The 21,830-nt window shown below is 40.4% G+C and overlaps 1 protein-coding gene across 2 annotated transcripts in view; it reads left to right on the forward strand.

Moving 5' to 3' along the window:
• The window catches only part of spata5 (spermatogenesis associated 5), a 289,862-nt gene extending 276,083 nt beyond the window's left edge, over nt 1-13,779 (forward strand). Inside the window, exon 16 of one of the 2 annotated variants that reach the window (XM_052044104.1) lies at nt 12,404-13,779. In XM_052044104.1, the coding sequence (XP_051900064.1) occupies nt 12,404-12,580 (177 nt within the window). In that variant the 3' untranslated portion in view covers nt 12,581-13,779. The remainder of the gene's footprint in view (nt 1-12,403) is intronic. The other variant, XM_052044117.1, reaches the window with a different exon arrangement.
• The last annotated feature ends 8,051 nt before the right edge of the window (nt 13,780-21,830 follow it).

Raw genomic sequence — 21,830 nt, forward strand, 5'->3', positions numbered from 1 at the left:
TCACCCATGACAACAACCCTGTTATTTTTGCACCTTTCCAAAATATGCCTCCCGATCTGCTCCTCAGTGTCTCTGCTGCTACTGGGGGGTCTGTAAAATATTCCCAATAGTGATCTCTCCCTTCCTGTTTCTGACGTCCACCCACACTGACTTAGTTGACAATCCCTCCAGGACATCCTCCGTTTCTGCAGCTGTGACACTGTCTCTAATCAGCAAAGCCACTCCCCCACCTCTTTTACCTCCATCCCTGTCCCTTTTGAAACATCTAAACCCCTGAATGTCCAGCAGCCATTCCTGCCCTTGCAACAGCCAAGTCTCTGTAATGGCCACCACATCATAGTCCCATGTACTTACCTCTGCTCTAAATTCATCAGCCTTGTTCCTGATACTTCTCGCATTAAAGTAGATACACTTCAGTCCATCCAACTGACTGCAAACTTGCCCTTTCAACTGCCTATTAATGGAAAATTCAAAGAAAGAAAGAAACTTACCAGAGATTTACCTTAGCCTCTGCCTCCTCTCACCGAAGCCTCCTGAGCCAAAGCTTCAGTACCTCCCCTCTAACACTGGTCCACTCCAAAAAAATGTGGCAGCTTAGCTTGACCCTACCTTCTTTTTATTGGCTGCTGTTAATTAGCCAATCAACTATGAACAATTTGCGAGTATGCCTCTTTTAGACTCCTGCAAGGTGAAACTCACAAGCACAGACACTCACCTCTTTTCAAAGCTCCCGCTCCAAATCTCACTCCAACTCCCAAGTCTTCAAGGTGAAACTCACAAGCACCCTTATCAGGGTTACATAATATAATTTCCAAGAAATAATTTCAAATATTTTGCTTTCCTGGCATCAAGTCTGTACACCTGATGTCCCCATCCTTGCGTAGCTCTGATAGCTGCCTGCGGTTTAGAAAAGCAGCTCAGGATTCTTGGCCTGACTTTAGATCCTCACCTGATCTTGCTCCTGTATCTGAATACCTTCACCCATATGCCCTCAGGTCGATCTACTCTAACTCTGCTCTACATTGTATTTATATAACACCTTTAAAAGGGACAACTTGAGATATAAGCTAGGCATTAATCCATGGAAGGTGATATTGAAAGATCTGATCAGAGAGGTAAACTGATCTTAAAGAATGAGAGGATGACAAAAAAGTGAAGGGTGGGTGGAGTAGGCTAAAGGCATGACCTTCAAAGAGCAGATGGTGCAAGAGGCTAGAGTCTGATAAATGAATAGTTCAGTGGGTTTCTAGTACTGTACGAAGAAAGGGCAAAGGCCCCTAAAGGATTTAAGCAGAACAATTTTTAAATTTGGGGTTTTGGAGTAATGGGGAACCAATGTATATTATTGATGACAAGCATCTGTAAATAGGAATTGTTGCAGGATAAAATATAGACAGCAGAGAATTGAATGGGTTCAAGTTTTATAGCGATGCCTGCTAGGAGAGTGAGACCAAACAGAACTCAAGTGATAAAGGCTATCCCCACCAAATAATCTTATCCCTTAATGAGGAACAATGGTGTGTCTGCACTTGGAGGAACAATTGGGATGGGAATGAGTGGAGGAATTTTGGGGGAAAGGGACATCGAAGATGGATAAAGAAGTTGACAGCCTCAAAGTATTGTGTAGGTGGCAGGGCTAGAATTAGGCAGTAAATAAAAATAAACTGCAGATGCTGGAAATCTAAAAAAAACAAAAAGTCCTGGAAAGACTGGATTAAACAGCTGAGTTATTAGAAATGCAATTGTGAGTGTAAGTGTGTCTTCACTGCTCAATTATCAAAGGTTTTCCGTGATTTGGGATAAATCCCAAATCACATTGTCTAGCCATCCTTCAAAAACCATTTGTGGTGCCTCACAATCTTAAGGCTGATTGTGTGGTAATTAGCCAGATTGAATTTGTCCTGCCTTTTGTGATTAGGACATTGCTGGGCAATTTTCCACTTTGTTAAGTAGATGCCAGTATTATTGCTGTACTGGAACAGCTTGGCTCGAGGCACAGCTGATTCTGCAGTTAGGTCTTCACTATCATAGCTGGGATGTTGTCTGGTCCTGTAACCTTTGCTATATCGGGTACTCTCAGCCATTTCTTGAATATCACATGGAATGAATCAAATTGGATGGCGATTGCCTTCAATGATGGTGGGGATCTCAGGAAGAAGCAAAGATGAATCATCTGTTCAACACTTCTGGCTGAACAAATTTGTGAATGCTTCTGCCTAGTGAGGGAGGTCATAGAGTAATACAGCATGGAAGCCTATGAAATGTCCTGTGTTGTGAAGCTCCATAAGGTATCTCCCACTTTATTAACAGGCTGCTTGCATTATCTTCTAAAATGCTCTTTGGGTTCAATTGATGGTTAATCCAGTTAAAACAGTGTCTGATGGAATAAAGCAGACCAAAAAGGCCCTACGTTTCACAACTCCGATTCTCCGAATCACAGTGCAACCCACCAGCCTTCATATCCTTCAGTTGACCTAGTGAGGAAATGAATTGGTTAGCCTTCCACTTTGATTGGTAAGCTAAACACCCTCTCCCAGTAGACTACAAACACACATTGCCTTGGCACCTATATGAAAACAGGACTTGAGTGAGATACTGGCATCTAGGTTGTTAACGGGTATCCTGAAAAAAAGTTTAGTACCTTCAGCAAGGTTATTCCTTTTGGTAAAAAGGAAGAGGAATTTTATTTCTCTGTTTGAAATATCTCCTAATTAATTTTGTTCAGGAGTCACTGTGTCAGTTACCAACTCATGTCTGTCTGTAAAATTCCTTTTCACTTTGAAATTTGCACGTGGCAAGCCAGAAAGGATGTGTGATATATTGGAGAGTTTTGTTCTTGCTGCTCTTACTTGCCTACAACCTTCTTAATTACTTCCCTTCTCATTAGCTTAGCAACCCATCCATGAGACTGATGAGAAATCAGTTTGTGGCATAATGAAATAATGATAGTTGATGTAATTACTTTCTACTGCACTGAGGAACAAACAGCTAAAACTGATGATGCAACAAACTGTATTAAGTGAAGTACTCAGGTTGACAGAATATGGGAAGTCCCAGACTAATCTAAATAAAAGCTTGCCTTTCTCTTAGAACTCACTTGACAAGTAAAGGAAGAAGATAACATTCGCACGTACTCTGTTAAGTAATGCCCAGCTTAATCCAGTAAATGCTGCTGCCAATTCCCAGTATTGTATGTTAACTGAATTTATCTGATACAGGAAATTAAAGGAATAACTGGAAAAGAGTAACATATTTGAGGTCAGAATAGCTGTTCAAACCTTTTCCAAAAGTGAGATTTATTGACATGAAGCTGACGGGTGAACTGAAAAACCAACCGGCTTTAAATGACAAAAGTGTTTCAGTGTGTTGTCTGTGGTCAGCTTATCTGCACTTTACATCTATTTGTGGCTGACAGTGAGACTTCAAAAACTAAGAATTCAGTTCCTTTTCTGTTGAGGTTCTTGCTTTCTTACTTCTGTAAGGAACTTAGCCTTCGGGAACAATAACTACTCTGACGGAATCTTCACTGCTGCGTTCCCTGGTATTGACCCCAGTAATTTTCTGTCCTGTAAATATTTCAAGATCAGGCCTTCTCTCTGCTTCTACATAAAGGTCTGTACCATTGACGTACCATGTATTTGTAGCAGAAACTTCTTTTATTTCAAAAGTGTACTTTATTCATAATATATACAGTAAATACAATTGGTATCTTCCTCTACATTCATTGTACCATCAAATCAATACATTCTTTTACAATACCTGAACAACCACTCATGTTTCTTCTTTAAACAATACAACAATGAAGCACTTGAGATGATGTTACCCAGTCCCAGTCCCTCAGTGTCCAGTGGTGACAGGATCCCAGATTGTGGCCCTTCCCCAAAAAGCATTTGCAGTGGCTGTACCGAACTTCACTGTGCCCCTCAGCTCATACTCCCACACCTTGGAATGTGCCAGTCAGTAGCATTCACTTGCAAACGTCTCCTTACACTGGGAGACCAACAAGTTTCAGACAGACCAAAGTGCGTCTTTCACAAGTTAATGATCTTCCAGCAGCAGTTGATGTTTATATCAGAATGTGTCCCTGGTAACAGTTGTCCTCTGTTACGTGTTGCTCGGAGTGAATCTTGACAATGACCGCTGCATCGCTTTCCAGACTTTGGTAAATGCACAGTCCATGAGAAGGTGGGCAATCTTCTCATCTTTCCCTCAGCCATCTTAAGGGCATGGGTGGTGGGATTGAAGCTCTGACTGTCATTAAGGATCTGATGGGGTGGGTGCATCTCACTGCCATCCAAGCAAGGTTCTGGTGCTTGTTTGCGAGTTCTGGCAATGAGGCACTTTGCTAAGTGACTTTGACAGTCTTTTTGGAAAAATAACCCACGGGGTCCAACATCTCCTCCTGCCACAGGGCCTGCAGGATGTTCCGTGCTGATCACTGTATGATGGTCTTGTGGTCAAAGGTGTTTATCCTACAAAGGACAGGTAGTGTGGCAGTGTTCAGCTGAAAGAAACATTGTACAGCAACAAGGCCTGTCCCATCCTTTGAAACACCAGGGACAGCACGTAGTGACACATGGTGTTTGTACCCCATCTCTCCATGGAGCCTAATGCAGCCATAAAAATGGATGAGGGCGATGTTGGGTACATTTTTCCCCACTTTCTGTGAAGATCTGCACACCGTGACCCAAAGGACATGATCCATTCTGGATCTCCAGATAAACAGAAGATGGCTCGGGTGAATGCAATGGAGGAGGAGCAGAAACTCAAAAGAGTTACAGCAATCATATGTTGCTCACCAGTTGACAAGACTCAAAAATGCCGTGTGTTCTTCTTGCATGTGCACGTCATAGGCATGGGGGGGGGGGGGGGGGGGGGGGTGGTGATTGAATTAGCAGAAGCACATTACATATGCATGGATTTCTCAACCACATTTCATGATCTAGTTCAATGGTGTAGTGCATCAAAACCTTGTGCAACACAATAGAACTTCAAGCCCAATTTCCTTAAGATTATATGTTAAACCAAGGCCCTGCCTATCTTCCCAAATGTATGTAAGTGATCCCAAGACATCATCCAAGGAAGAACTGGGTAAATCTGCCCTGTTTCCTGGCCAGCATTCATCCCTCAATAACAAACTGCAACAGTTGATCTCGTTAGTGTTTGTGGTACCCTTCTGTCCCTATGTGGACTTATGCATTCCTTGCCTTTGTATGGTGACCAAATGTTAAAAATACCTAATTGATTTTCAACTACTTTGTGACATCCTATGGTTGTGAAAAGATCTATACATTTTGTTTTCACATCTTCTAACCAAATGATCACTCTTTCTTCAAAAAACCAGGCAGTAAATTTCTGACTACATGCAGCCCTATGGCCAAACCCTAAGTAATACCGTGGTAATCAGAGAGCAATTGTGGTTTCCGTGTCTTTTTATAGCAGGAGTAGTAATATGTGTGTCAGAGCTCTCAGAACCACAAACCAAAAAGAGACCAGGTCCCAGGCACAGACCCATTTGGCCTGGCACAAGTCCAGCTTGGTCTCTTTGGGGAAAAAATGGTTCTCAGAAAGCATCATAGAACAAGAATGTTTTCATCAGCTTTAACCAAATTCTTTCTCCTTATTGAATTGAATGTAATAGCAGGAACTAGTTTAAACAAAATCTTTCATATACATAGTGTAATGGAGCTATCAAGTGCAGGAAGCTACTGATCCTGACATCATTATGCTGTCAGAAAAACACCACCATTGTGAAAGAAAATGCTTTAAATATTAACGGCACGAGGATTCTGTTATTGTGGCAAAAATGCTAGAGTAGCAGATTGATAGATTTTTTGTTAATAGTTGGAATATTCAGCAAATCTTGTCAGTATACTTCATAAAGTATGGTAAGAGCTTGAAAATATCTAATAATATAGAAGAACATTCAGCAGGGGAATTATTTTGTCCTTCTGATTTTGAGTTATATTTACAGAGAGTATTTTGAAGTATTTTATACCAAGTTTTTGTACTAGTGATGATTATACTGAGAAAAGTGGGAGTGGAAGTATCAAACAAGGAATATATTTGGATAGATCTTGACTTTGTGTGATAGTAAGGAAATATAAATTGAGAGATGAGAGAAAGAAGGAAAATAATTGTCCACTAGTTCACTGTCATCTATTTTACACTTCCAAACTACATGTGATATTTTTTCTATATTGTGTTGTAACCAAATCTGATTATGTCTAAGGGTATCCTATACTTGAAACAAAATAAGTTAAATTATTAAAAAGTCAAAATGGCACAGAACTTCAGCTCAATTTTTAAAAATAGAATTACAAATTCATGTCTCACTAACTTTGAGTTTGTAAAACTAGGATTGTACCCACTGTGTATATTAATGATAAAACATTAATTTGACAACAGAATGTGACACTTTTCTGAATCATGCAAACTCTTGAATTCTGATTAAATTTCCTTTAAGGTATTGCCAATTAAAGTTTTGCCTCAAATATTTTCTCAGTTACAGTAACAAGAGTCAATCTGGCAAGTAGTCTGAGAACCTCAGTTCCAAGGATGTTCTCTGATGCCAGTATCTCAATTGTTGCATTATCCAAGGTGTAACGACAGTGCTTGCTTGTGATCTGAACCATATCATTCACATAGGCCCCTTCTGCAATCAATTCAAAAGCAGAATGTAAATAGGTGGGTAAGGGGACGACAGATGCAGATCATTAAACTGGTTTATTTACTAGCAAATGAACATACAGAGCAATCCTTGCAATTGAAGTTATTTAGTTAAGTAAGTACAATCAACCTTTAAATACTAATGTAAACTAATAATCTTACAGTCCATCATGGATTGTCTCCCTGTCTTAATCAAAAGAGCTTGCGACAGTGCTATTGCATTACAATATTCTGTTAACGATAACAATGCTCTAACAGTTTCTATATAAAAATCAGACTCTGTCTTTCTCACTGTTTAATACCTCCTTGTGATCACAGCCTATGGTGAAGGCCTGTGCCATGGAATCCCTATTAAGGATCTTGGACCAAGCTCTCCCAGTACAATTGAAGCATGGTGTTTATTGATAACTGAGATGGACCAACAAAGTAAAAAGCAAACTGCAACAGATGCTGGAAATCTGAAATAAAAATGGAAAATGCAAGGTTGACTGAATCCTTGACCAACCTTATCTACTTCTTACTCTTCTACTCTCACCCCACCTCTCCTCTCCTCCTGGATAAAGCAAGAATAGATTTTTTCTTGGTCCTCACCTTCCAATCCATCAGCTCTCACATTCAACAGACCATCCTTTCCCAACTTCTTCAGGTATCAACAAGATACCAGCGGCAGTCACATCTTCATTCCCATCCCCTTTCAAAGGGACCGTTCCACTTACAATTCCCTGTTCCGCTCTTCTGTCCCCACCAACCAGCCCCTGCTCACAGCATTTACCCATGCAATGCAAGAGATGCAATACTTGATCTTCCATCTCTTTCTTCCCACCATCCAGAGACCCAAACAATCTTTTCAGGTGAATCAGCAATTCACTAGCATTTCTTCCAATCTTGTGTACTCCATTTGTGCTCTCTATTTTGGAGAAACCAAATGCAGATTTATTGACCACCTCGCAGAGTGCCTCCATTCATCCTGCAGAGGCCCCATCCCGAGTTTCGTGTTGCTTTTCACTTTCTTTTTCCATCCCATTCCCATTCTGACCTCTCTGTCTGTGTCCTTGTGTACTGTTGTAACAAGGCCCAATGCAAGCTTAAGGAATAAACCTCATCCTTCGTCCAGGCACATTGTTTGCAGATGACACCAGGATTAGTCAAGCTCCTCACCAGCAACAGGCAAAGTCCTGGAAGACTGGAAAGTAGCAAATATTGTGCCTTTGTTCAAGAAAGGAAATAGGGATAATCCAGATAATTATAGGCCAGTGAGTCTCACGTCAGTAATAGGGAAGCTATTGGAGAGGATACTGAGGGATAGAGCGATGCACATTTGGAAAGGCATGGCCTGCTTAGGGACAGTCAGGGGCAGGTCATGCCTTACAAACTTGATTGCGTTTTTTGAGGAGGTGACAAAGGTGCTTGATGAGGGTAAGGCAGTGGACATTGTCTGCATGGACCTTAGTAAGGCGTTTAACAAGGTCCCTCATGGTAGGTTGATTCAGAAGATAAAGATGCCTGGGATCCAGGGTGAATTGCAAGTTTGGATTCAGAACTGGCTTGTCCATAGAAGGCAGAGAGTAGGCTGTTATTCTGGCTGGAGGTCCGTGACCAGTGGTGTTCCACAAGGGTCAGTGCTGGGACCTCTGTTGTTTGTGATATATATCAATGACTTGGATGAAAATGTAGGTGGGTGGATTAGCAAATTTGCAGATGACACCAAGATTGGTGGAGTTGTGGACAGTGTAAAGGACTATCAAAGAATACAACAGGATATAGATCAGTTACAGATATGGGCAGAGAAGTGGCAGATGGAGTTTAATCTGGGCAAGTGTGAGGTGTTGCTCTTTGGGAGGTCAAATGAAAGGAAAAAGTGTATGGTTAATGGTAGGCCCCTTAATAGCATTGAGGTACAGAGGGATCTTGGGGTCCAGGTCCGTAGTTCATGGAAAGTGGCTACACAAGTGGATTAGGTGGTAGAGAAGGCGTATGGAATGCTTGCCTTCGTTGGTAGGGGTACTGAGTATAAATGTAAGGAAGTCATGTTGCAGCTACAATATATAAAACTTAGGTCAGACTGCACTTGGAGTATTGTGTGCAGTCCTGGTCACCCCATTATAGGAATGATATGGAGATTGTAGAAAGGGTGCAGAAGAGGTTTACCAGGATGCTGCCTGGACTAGAGGGTATGAGCTACAAGGAAAGGTTGGACAAACTTGGGTTGTTCTCCCTGGAGCATTGGAAACTGAAGGAGACCTGAAAGAGGTTTTTAAAATTATGAGACGCATAGATAGGGTAGACAGTCAGAATCTTTTCCCCAGGTTAGAAATGTCAAACACCTGAGGGCATGCTTTTAAGGTTAGGGGGGAAAGTTTAAAGGAGACATTGGGGGCAGGTTTTTTACACAGAGAGTGGAAGGTGCCTATAATGGGTTACCAGGGGTAGTAGTGGAAGCAGGCAGTTTGGTGGAGTTTAAGAAGCTTTTAGATAAACACATGAATATGAAGGGAATGGAGGGATATGGATGATACACAGGAGGATGATACTTAGTATAAATTGGCATCAAAATCAGCACAACATCATGGGCTGAATGACTGCTCTACTGTTCTATGTTCTATTGTAGCCTTTTGAACTCAATAGCAAATTCTACAATTCAGATAACTCACTTTCTCTGTCAGCATCAGAAGTGGCCATTTCTGCTGTAAGTCTGTGATATTGGCCAGTTTTTCTCTCTATGACCACAGCCTGACCCGCTGGGCATATCCTACAGCCCTTTTTGTCTTTCCACAGATGCTGCCTGACCTACTAATTCAGAAAATGCTGGGGATACTCAGGCAGCATCTGTGCAGAGAGAAACAGTTAATGTTTCAGTTCAATGACATGTCATCAGAACAGCAAAAATGAGAAAATAAGTATGTTTTAAGTTGCAGAATGTGGAGATAACAAAGGGGGTGTCTGTGATGGACGGAGATGAAGGTTGTCCAGGTGACACAATTGCTGTCATCTAAGTGATGGAGCTGATCTGTCTTAAGGAGTGTAAATAGAGGCAAATAAATTAGGGCAGCAGCAAGAGAAGAAAAAACTGCTGGAACTGTGAGGTGCAGGATACAGGAGTTGCTGGAAATCTGAAATAAAGTCCTCTGCAGAAAAGGTAGCATCTGTGGAGAGAGAAAGACTGAGTTAATGTGACAGATAAATGATATTACATCAGAACAAGCCAGTTCTGACACAAACAGGAAAGTCTGGTTATCTGAAACCAACAAATTACCTAGTATTTACTTTTGTGCTGGAACTTGCTGCAAAGTGTCATCAATTCTGCAGCAAACATTTAGCCCCATTGACTGTCAGCAAATTCAGGACTCCCATACAAACTCAGAGACACCAAATATGTTTTCCAAACTCCACCAGCATTCCAGCACTGGATTCTCGAATTTGCTGAATTCTCAAACACTTAATCAATGGAATCTGCCCACTAAATCTGTGCCATGTTAAGCCTGGCTTGAAGCAAGCTGGCCTTCTTATTTAAACATTTGCTTTCATGTGTTTAATTGGTCAGTAGTGTTTTTTAGTAACTCAATTTTATTTTTTATTTTTTCTGTATGTATAATAACTTTTAGAAATTAGAAGTTTTCTTTATAGTTTCAGAATGTTATTTAAAGTCTTGGCAGGTTTGACACCTGAAGTTCATGGCTTGGCCCAATTGTCAATGCAGCCATCTTGTGGGCAAGGTTTCTTGTGTCCAATTCCAATCCCTCCCAACCCCTCACCCACATCTCATGGCGTTATGTTGTGTTCAACCCTGTCACTGTGCAGGACCTCACCATTTTGGATCCAGGCCTTGCCAGCACATAGACATTAGGGGATCTGCAACAGGTAGGTGTGATCGTTTCCCCAATGTTAGTGATGAGTACAGGCAACCAGCTACTGTCAGAATGCTTTAGCCCAGTGTCATCAGTTTTTTTCAAACTGAACCTTAAGCTGCAACCTTTAAAGGTACAGGTATCTTCTTGTTTTCGATTCTTTCATTTTCCATATAATAGCAAACAAAGTCACACTATATCAGTAGGTCACCAATGGAATTTTTTTGCTTTCACTATCATTTCTGTACAAACTCAGGGAGCCAGGGAGGGTTGGGCTCTATTGAAAAAAGAACTTGAAAATTTACCAGCATCATCACATAAGCACAAGACTTGACCAAAGAGAGAGATTATGTTGAAAAATCACTGTATGGTGGTCAAACACAGTTTCAGACCAATTTCATGGCACTACATTGGACTTCGGCTGCGGTCTGTGGGATTGTGACAAATTAAAATCTATGGCTCAGCTGAGCCAAAGCTTCAAGGTTCACTTTACTAAGTTAAATGAGCTGATCTCAGCCAGAAGGTGATATATGGTGTAGAATTAGCCTCAACACCTCTCAACTAAATTGAACAATAGACCATGGTTCCCATTGTTGACTACTGCTCTTTTGAAAGTGTGCATTTGTTGAGCATGATTATGCTTATAATTGTGGGAATGAACATTTAGGGTGATGGATGTGGTGATAGTTAAGCAAACTTTGTCCTGGATGGTGTTGAGCTGCCTGGGTTGTTGGAGCTGCATCCAGGCTTGCGAAGAATATTCCGTCTTGCATCTAAACGTGCATCTCATAGGTAGTAGAAAGGCTTTGAGGAGTCAAAAGATATATCAGTTGCCACAAAACATCCAGTCTCTGATCATTTCTTGATGTCACAATATTTATATGGCTGGACCAGTAAAATTTAAAATCATTGAAGATCCCATGGTATTGGTGGGTTGAAATTGGGGGCAGGGAGAACAGCGGTGGTAATGCCTTTGAATATATGGAGAAATAGTTAGATTTTAGATCTGAAGATATCATTGGTTCACACTTGTGCTGTGTGAAGCCACTTATCTGCCCATGCTTGGATGTTGCCAAGTTCTTGCTGTGTGTAGGCTTGAGTTTATTATCTAAGGAACTGTGAATGGAATTGAGCATTTTGCTTCTGTGAGTGATTGCAGCTTGAAAGATACCCATGAAACATTGTCCTTGCATTGGGAAGGAAGATAGGTAACTTACTCAATAGCACTCTGGGGACTGTTTTTCTTCCTTATCTTTTTTTAACAGTATACTGATTTAGTCATTGTTGTACAGTACTTTTTAGTAATGCTGGAATAGAGGGGAGAGATCCACGCATAGCCCAATGGTTAAAAGCAATATGTGAGTGCTTTGGACTGTGCAGATGAAGATGGTCCCAGGTTGAAGATGGTCCCAGGTTTTAGCATTGGTCTGGGCTAAGTCAGCTGGTGCTATGCAGATGAGCATTACACTTTGTTATTACTATCAATACCAATACCAGTATTAGTGAACTAAAAAGAGGAAAGATTTGCTATTGTTCCTATTTCTAATTGTAATATGAGGGTCACTGTTTCAAATACTCATGTAAATATTGGATAAGGATTGGTTCATGGTTATGTGATGTCCCTACTGATGAAGTAACCATGCTTTAATTGTCCAAGATCACAAATGGAAAATGGACATTGGAGTCATTGTACCAGAGAGTAGCTGGTAACATTATGGCTTGAGCCATGGTTTTGCAGAGGGTAAAAGTAGAAAAGCTTCATATTCAAATCACAACAAAATGAGCAAAACTAAATATTTTCAGCGTCTTTGATCTAGTTTTCCTGTGTTCTAGTATTGAATTATCTTCCTTTAAATCATAGCTTTATTTTTGCTCCATTTTTTTTTCAGATCATTGCCCTTTGCAGAGAAGCTGCTCTTTTGGCTCTTCAAGAAGATCTTCAGGCCAAGATAATTACAGAAAAGCATTTTGAGCAGTCATTTAAAATAGTCACCCCAAGGATCCCTCAGAAACTTGTAGACTTTTATGTTAATTACCAGCAACAAAGTGGATTGCATTTGCTTTAATAAGATCTGAATCACTCACTGAAGATGTCAAACGCCTGATGAAAATTTAAATAAATTTACATTCGCCAAAATGTGGCAAATTTTATTCATCCATTGTTCAAATTAAGTTTGTTTAAATTGTATTTGATGCTGCTTGTTGTTTTTCTGAATGTTATTCTTGAAAAAGATAAACTCACAGGAATCTGAAAATGCAACCTGTGACCTGCTGAATGCCAGTATTTGGACACGAACATTCAGATTATTCCCCTGCCTTTTTGTGCTAGACTCTGCTTTTCTGAAATGTCACCTGGCCTTGACAATCTTGTACATGTATGACCCCAAGCTCATTTGATGGAATGTTAAGTCAGCAACACAGCATACCATATGCTGCTTCACTTCATAATTGGAACATATACTGGCTCTCCCCTCATTGTAGTTACACAGAGAAATCCAGAATCCATTTGTACCCTTCCTTCTGGCCTCTCACCCTCTTTACATGAGATCTTGTTCTTGACAGTACATCACTAGTTTAAGTTTAAAATTCTTCTCTGCACTCTTCGCTTGCCACCACAACCTCAAAAATTGTTTCTTTTCAGCATACTTCTTATATAACCACTCACTTTAATCCTCTGTTGGAAGCTATGCTTTCAGTGCCTAAGCCCCAATAATGGAATTTTCTCTGTCTATCTTTTGACCTCTTTCAAGATCATGATTACACATACATCATTGATCAAGTTTTTGGCCACCTATCCTAATGATTCCACCTTTGGCATCCATTATTTTCTAAGTATTGACATAGCAGATCAGCAGATGTGACAGATGATTAAAGATCCTTCTCCCTTTAAAGCTACAGCAGTACATAGTTTGATATTGAGCTGTTCACTTTGGAATGTCCCATGTTCAATCCGTTGCCTGGACAAAGTTAGGTGATTTCAGCTGAAATTGGCCTAACAGGGTAACGGCTAACAAGGGTGAAAATCCTTCTGATTATTTTCTGTTGTGTACTTTTGTGTGTGCAGCAATTGATTGTGATGTTCCCACAAAATTATTTTAAATTTGTTTATAACCTACTTAGAACATATATGTACACTATTTTCCCACCTTACTGTTCAGACTGAGAAGACAGTGCATCTGGCTGTGGGTGACCCAACTCCTGGCCATGACAGAAGAACCACCTCCCTTATTCAGGCAACATAAATAAAGACTCCTAATTAAATACCTATGATGTTAATGGCCTTTGAACCTGCATTTGTTTATACAAGGGCGTGCTGTGCAATGTATAACCAATTAACATTCCTGCACTGAATATGTGTCTACTGTTGAAAATTCCAATTTCATTAATTTTTAATTTCTCACAAATGAATACCTAATGTTCAGCAAAGGTTCTGCCACTGTCTGTCATATGATGTTCGGTCCACTATCTACATGAGCAGTGATGATAAGAAAAAAATGAAGGGAGAAATGGAGAAGCCGTTGGTGTGTATTTTCAGTCTAAGCAGTTTTGTGTGGAAAAGGAAGAGTGGATCATGATGCCTGGTAGATGTCATCACTGGGTGGCTTGAGCTATTTTGATAATGTCAAACACCAGATGACATGCTTTTAAGGTTAGAGGGGGGGGAAGTTTAAAAGCAACGAGATGGGCAAGTTTTTTTACATAGAGAGTGGTAGGTGCCTGAAATGGGTTACCAGGGGTAGTAGTGGAATCAGGCAGTTTGTTGGTGCTAGAGGGGCTTTAAGATAGACACATGAATATGAAGGGAATGGAGGGATATGGATGATACACAGGATAAGATTTCTTTATTAGTCATATGTACATGGAAACACACGGAGAAATACATCTTTTGCGTAGAGCATTCTGGGGGCAGCCTGCAAGGAGGACATTTAGTATAAATTGGTATCAAGATCAGCCCAATATCATCGGCCAAATGGCCTGTCCAGTGCTGTACTGTTCTATGTCCAAATTTAGTGAGTGGGTTGTCCGTTTTTCAAGTGGTGCTTGGAAGTCCGGCTAAGTGGAAAACAGAATTTAAGATGGGAACAACATCCATTTGAAGAGTGAATGTGGCTCTGAAGTGTTCATTTACCTTATGGAAATTTTTGCTACTATTGCAAATTGCAGACTGCAAGATTTCTCAGGCAAGAACACCGAGTCAAAGTGACAGCAAAAAAGCCAAATGGACAGGTTCTACGGTTGCTCAATGTTCCTTTTTCCCCTCCTGCAGCCAGAAGTTTGGGTAGGATGATTACAATGTTGAGCACTGTCAAGTTCCTTCTTCAGCATATTGAATAAAAACTATTGAAGCAAAAGAAAACACATTTTCCCATGCAAACTTCTGGAAAAACTCTAATGGGATAAATTGCAAACAAGTTCCATTGATCTTAGCTAGTGCAGGTAAATGCCATTTTACCAGTGCTGGTTAATGCCTGTATTATACAGCAATGGTTAGATTTAGCAAGCTGCATGATTTATCCGGTAAAAATGGTATCAGCATCATATTAACATCATGAGCTTAGATTTAAATAGTCTACTAAGACTCCAGTCTGCTACAGACAGATGCCAAGATTGCCTTCATAAAGGCCTCAAATAATATTGAACAGCGATAAACTATAGTACATGGTGCTGATGTGTGCCAATTATTCATCTACATAAATGATTAACAGCTGGAAAAAACATGCAAGTGGTTTTCAGATGCATCTCTCTTTTAGTCAGTAATGAGTTTTTCTTCCCAGAAGTATGCCAGTGATGTATCTCAGCTCTTTCTCTCATCTTGGCTTAAGTCACATTGAAGTTGTTCCCACAAGCGTGTGGGAGAAAACCTCTTGAATAGTACACTGTCTGCCTTTTGGCCTGCAACCAGGGGTTTCAGTCATTTCCAATAAACTCATTTTTTTAATGCTCTTAACAAAATATAGGAAATAAATGTGAATTGAAGCCAGGTTTTGACATTAAAATGTGCATAAAATAAAGGAAGGCTTCTCCCGTCTCCATCAGCTATGACTGTAACAGCAGTGTATTTAACTTACTCATGGTCTCACATTGTGCAGACTTAGTCACATAACAGATCACAGCATTGGCTTGAGGAAATGAGGTGTCAAGTTTATGAACCTATAACCTGTGCTGCAATCAGTCACTATGTATAAATTATATGCCACATACTGATCTTCCTCCAGCATCACCCCATCCTGCTTGAGATTGAGAAGGTATTATTGAGTCACTGAATAATGTGCTTTAACAACCAGCACATCTTGTAAACTAATAATGGCATAAAGTCCTCAGAACATGCAGAAAATGTAATTCCCTATCCATATTGGGTAAATTTACTGTCCATTGAAACCAGCTTTGAAGGAGAAATTGGGTAAGATGAAGTGAGATGCTTCACGAAATAGGAGTTTAGGAAAATTATTATCACCTAGAGACTGGAGCTCACTGCCTGATAAGGTGCTGGAGGTAGAGATAATATATTTATAAGATATCCAGATGAGGATTAAAAAGTATCTTTTGACTCTTTTCTACAAGGTTACAGACCAAGTGGTAAGAGGTGTGACCTTTTACAGTCAGCATGGACACATTGAGTTAAATGGTGCCTTAATGGGCCCATTTTTTTTTTGTCAACAATTACTTTCAATGTTATACTATCATTAGACCTTTGGTTTCCATGGTTAATGATAACTTTTATATCCACTGTGAAGATGGACACAGAATATTAGCATAACATCTTTGCCATTTCCTTATTTCTCTCTATGATTTCACCAGAGGGCCCAAGAAACCACTAGGGGAAGCATTAGGAGGGAAGGACACCTACAGTGATGCTCCAAAGACCTGGGTGCAATGCTGGAAGAAGTTTAATGACCTCAATTATGTGGTCAAGACCAGTGAAGATAGAAACAAATTTCACCTGCCAACATAAGCATGACTATTCTCACACACCAACCACTGAACAACCACATCCACACATGCCACTCTGTAGCATAGGCAAAAGCTGCCCAACATAAGAGTCACTGCTACAGTGGAATTTCTGACTGGCTACTGAGGCTCCTCCTACTATCACTGTGATTCTGGATTCCAAGTCTCCAGAGGTGTCAGGGCACTCCAGTGCTTTGTCCTCCAGCAGAGTGCCAGGCCAGCTGATGCATTGGCCCAACGAGTATCTGGGTCTGTGTAGTCTCCTCTCAGGATAACATATGTGCATGCACCAGTGTTCCTGTAGTTGCCATCAACCATCGAGGTTAGACGGTTGATTCTCTGGCATGCTGGCACAGTCTGAGGCGAATTCCCTATACCCACAGCTACTTGAGGTCAGCCTTTACAGCCATCTGCAACCTCTTCCACACAAAGAGGAGAGCAACCTTCACCAACTTGGCTGTAGTTTTGGGGAAAACATTACATAGGGGTAGTAGACTATGCAAACATACTTGGAAAACTGGCATTAAGGGACTTCAAAAGTACAACAAATGCTGCAAATCTGAAATAAAACAGAAAATGCTGGAAATACTCAGCAGGTCAGGTATTACCTGTAGAGTAATAAACGGAGTTAATGTTTTGGGCTAATGTCTCTTCTTCAGAACCTTTCCACCAGTGCTGACTTGCCAGGTGAGTATTAGATTTGTAGCATCTGCTGTATTTGCCTTTGCATTCCCTCAGTGCCTGCTTTCCAAGTACCTTTTCTTGACCTAGTACTTCAGCATCCATAGTATTTTGTTTTCGATGGCAACACAGGAATAGAGTCACAAGTGGATTTCAGTTTCTCTTTATTTGGGGATGTGGTTGTGACCGGGTATTTAACATATATTGTTCATCCCTTATTTGCTGTTCAAGGTGGTGAAGACCAGATTCCTTGACCTCCTGCAGTGCAGTGGTTGTTGTTAGGGAATTCCAACACTGCTATTTTGGGGGCAGCTCAATCATAATAAATAAATGAACACATAGAATGACGTATTTAAAAGTGAAGCTACTGTGTGACTTTGAAGTCTGGTGTTAATGCAACCAAAACACTGAAGCTCTTGGCTTCCTTCGTTGTACAGGTTGAGGATTCTCCATCTGCTCAGGAGGTAGCCTTCATAAGTTGCTGGCATCCACTTCAAAAATGGCACAACTGCAGACCTTGCAGCAACGTTAGACTGCAATGGAAGGTGACAGTTTTTGGTGGCGAGCTGGGAGTGCTGCAGTAGAACCAGCTGGTTCATGCTGAATGAGGTCTTTGAAGGTCTTCGATGTCTTTGAAGCTGAGCAGGAGTTCTCTTGCAATCCTGACTTGAGCCTTGCAAATGATTGAATGGCTTTGTGAAGGAACTGATTTCCTCAGAGCACCATATACAGCCTCCAATATGTTGTTGCAGCCATGGTAATTAAGTGTTGTTATTTTTTCATCGGTGAGTTTTTTTTTCAGATATCACATTTGGCAGAAAGGGCGACCATTCTTTTTGTATAAACACTTTTTAGCATGTGTGCATCACCAGAAAGTCCACATTTATTGTTCATCCTTAATCGCATCAGAGAAGATGTTGGTGAGCTACTTTCTTCCACTGCAGTCATTCTGGTGAAGCCACTTCCACATTGCTGTTGGATGGGGAGTTCCAGAATCTAAATCCTGTGACGATGAAGGGCTGACAATAGGTATCCAAGCAGGCTGCTGTGTGAGCTTTGCTGCCTTTGCCCTTCTTGGTGGTAAAGATTGCAAGTTTGGTAGATGCTGTCAGAGTAGCCCAGGTACCTGTAGTGCATTTTGTAGATAGTACACACTACAGCCACTGTACAGTGGTGGCAGAAACAATGTATGTTCAATCACCACATGAGGTTCTGATGTGCAAGGCATTAACCATGAGGATTTTGTTGGTCCATATACTGTAAGCCACCTATACATTCAGGAAGTGATACCCTTGGTGGTAATAAATGCCCAGGTACTTCTGCACCATGGAACCTGGTGAATAGCTGAACCAGAGCAAAGATTATGTTTCCTAGAATCCATTTTCAATATATCTAGCTAAGCAACTTCAAATTTATGAAGTTCTCTGATCACTGATATACTACATTCTATATCTTGAAACTCTACTCAACGCCAAAAAGATCGCTCACTGCCACCTTCTCAAGAATAATTAGGGATAGACAATAAATGCTGGCCTTGATGCTGAAAAGTGAATAAATGAAGTATCTGGTCAATGATGACACCAAGATGTTGATGATGGGGACTTGGTGATGGCAGTGCCATGGAATATCACTGGGAGATGATCACATCCCCACCTGTGGGAGGTGATCTTTGTCTGGCACTTGTCTGATGGATTTGTTACTTATTTTTCAGCCCAATCCTGAATGTTGTCCAGTCTGTTCAGCGGCGGCTTCTTCATTATTTAAAGAGTTGTGAATGGAACTGAACACTATGCAACCATTGGTAGCCTTATAATGAATTCATACAGCAGCTGTGATGGTAGGACCTTGGGCACTGCACTGAAGAAGTCATGCAGCAATGTCCTAGGGATGAGATGAGTGATCTCACACCTAGACCATTAAATACACTAACTTCCTGTGGGCTAGGTATGCCTCCAGACAGAAGAAGGTTTTCTCATTGGTTCCTATTGATTCAAATTTTACCTGAGCTACTTGATGCTAATCATAATCCCTTCCCTCACTCTTCTGATTGAGAGTGGGTTGATGGGTTGGTAATTGGACAGATTGTATTTTACATTTCTTTTGTGGATGATCATGATATTCCTAGATCTGTAAATCAAACATTGTGTCTGGATGATTTAACAGGTCATTTCTGACCATTCTTTCTCCAGTCTTCAATTGATTAATTGATTCCACCTAATATGCTTACAATTTTTCCCCCAAATATTTTATTATTTTTCTCAGTCTAACTCCATCAGAATGTTACCAAATTCATAATTAAAAGGTCAGTTTTAAAAATAAAAATATGATATTTATATTTTAAAAAATCGTAGGCCTTTCAGCTGTATTGGTGACTAGCAAATTAATTAGTCAGTCAAATAATCATATCTGTCAACCATATGTCCCCTAACTCTCCACGTTTCTGCCACATGGAAAAGACATTCTGGTATTTGCATTGGTCATCCAGTCATTACTTGGTAGTGCTTCGGTATTGGGGTATAGTGTGAGACAGAATGCACCACAGCACAAGCACATTAGCCACATAGTTGTCCACTTAGTTGAACGACCTCCACAAAATATCTTAGCTTTTAAAGTGCTATTTCCTCTTTTGGTTATCCAGATGACAAGAGGATAATAAAATTTACATTTTTTTTGTTATTGCCATTTCTCCTTATATTACTGTGAAAATTTGAACCTTGATTAGTTTCCACCTCTACTGCTAATCTCCACCTGCAAATCACCTCATTCAATGCAGTATTTGTTTAACATGGGAATGCCTTGATCCATTTAATAAATTTGTCAAAATACACAAAAAAGTGCATGTGACTCACACTTGACTATGTAATAAACAATTAAAATCAATTAGAAGGACAGTTCCTGTTCCTTCAATGAGCAAAGCTGATGTGAGAAAGGCAAGATCAGGCTGCAAAGAATGATTATAGTGGAGATAAATTAAACAATGTTAACAATGTATTTCAATGCACTCCTTTGTACCAGGCCACCATGCAACTTTTCTCATTTTTTGATAAATTTCCTTGGCATAATAATGTATCCCTGAAGGATGGGAATGAAATGTGAAAGCAAACTTTAGTACTATATGTGGTAAGGGTTCACATGTAGTTAAGAGTAGTCAGTTGGGAAGTTAATGGATTAATGGGACCAGATTTGTATCCATCACCCTCATATTCTTTGCTTGCTTAGCAGGGTGAGGGACCCATTTGGTAAAGATGGAGCACTTTGACCAGTTGATAAAATTCAAATGTATTCAGCAGAGGTACTCAATCCAATTCTTCTGGAACTGCCTTTGCTAAGACATTTCATGGGATAGCCTCTCTGAGCTGTTTTTCATTAGCTGTCCTATCAACCAACATGATTCCCATAAATGTTTACCACCTATCCTAGGATGTATTTTAACTTTACAAGTGGCGTCGCTCAGAATTTGAGCAGATAGTAAAAGAATGAATAATGATGTGCTTACTAAGATTTTCCTATGGAACATTTTAAAACTATTTTCATGGTATAATGGGAGGAAGAGGCAACATGGTGTTAGGAAGAGATATTGATGTCATTAAAGTAAAAGGTGCTTTTCTCAGCTGTCAAGAAAGTAGATAGTTTGGCATATTGAGCTGAACGAATACATTTGTAAAAACCTACACCCGGAGGAGTAGAGATTGCAAGTCACCTTAAGGTTGTTCCCTCTTAATGAGAAGCAGAACTATTGATGTATATGCCTTCCACATCTTACAGTGATTCCTTCAAGAATGGATGTAGTTCAAATTAGAAGATTTTGTCGGGATAACACCAATGTTGTCTCCAGAAAATCTACTGATAGCCACAGGTCAACATCCCCATTATTAAGCCCCAATCGGGAGGCCATGTCATTCACCTGCCTGACACCAGACATCGACTAAGAAGAAGACTCCAAACTGCAGCAGGAATACTAGTGAGTTTCCACATGACAAAGTAAAAGTTGCGGCAGCAAGGTAGTTTACTCTGGGTGATATGTGAGTCTTGCTTCAATTAGTTACACAGTTCAATATTGTAAAGAAAAACAGAGTGTGCTTCTGTTGCATCAAGAAATACAAGAGTCAGCCACTGTAGACCAGTGATAAGGTCATTGTTGGATTGGCCAAAATGTACCTTTAAATGTCTTCCAAATCCAATAGTGTTCTTATTCAGAGTCAAAATTCGTGAGGCAAATGCAATGAAAACAATTTGTCGTAAAACTCTTGGCATAAAAATGCAGTGAAACTTTGATGAATAACAGCTGTTTGAGGTTCAATGCTTTTTCTCGATCGGGAGAGATAAGGGAAGGAGCTTGCATCTCTGTAGCTTTTAGAAGTTCATTTGCAATGGTGTACACTTCTGTTCAGTTAACTTTCAATTCTTTACCCTGGAGCTTCAGCAGCTCAGAGTGGTTGACCCAGCTAGCAGATTGTAGCATCAATAACTATCAGTGGCAGCCCAATAACCTAAATAAGATTCACAAAGCCTACCTTTTGTTTGTCAGGACTGTGTCTTTAATCTGAGCTATTAATTCCAGAGAATTCCATTCAAATATGATCATGGTCGGTCTATGCTGTCCTCAGCTCCTCTTCAGTCCCAATTCCCCACAGTCCTCAACAGTACTTTGGGCATGCGGACCGCACCTGGAGTATTGAATCCAGT

This window comes from Pristis pectinata, chromosome 2 (assembly GCF_009764475.1).
Source record: "Pristis pectinata isolate sPriPec2 chromosome 2, sPriPec2.1.pri, whole genome shotgun sequence".
Classification (NCBI taxonomy): Eukaryota; Metazoa; Chordata; class Chondrichthyes; order Rhinopristiformes; family Pristidae; genus Pristis; species Pristis pectinata.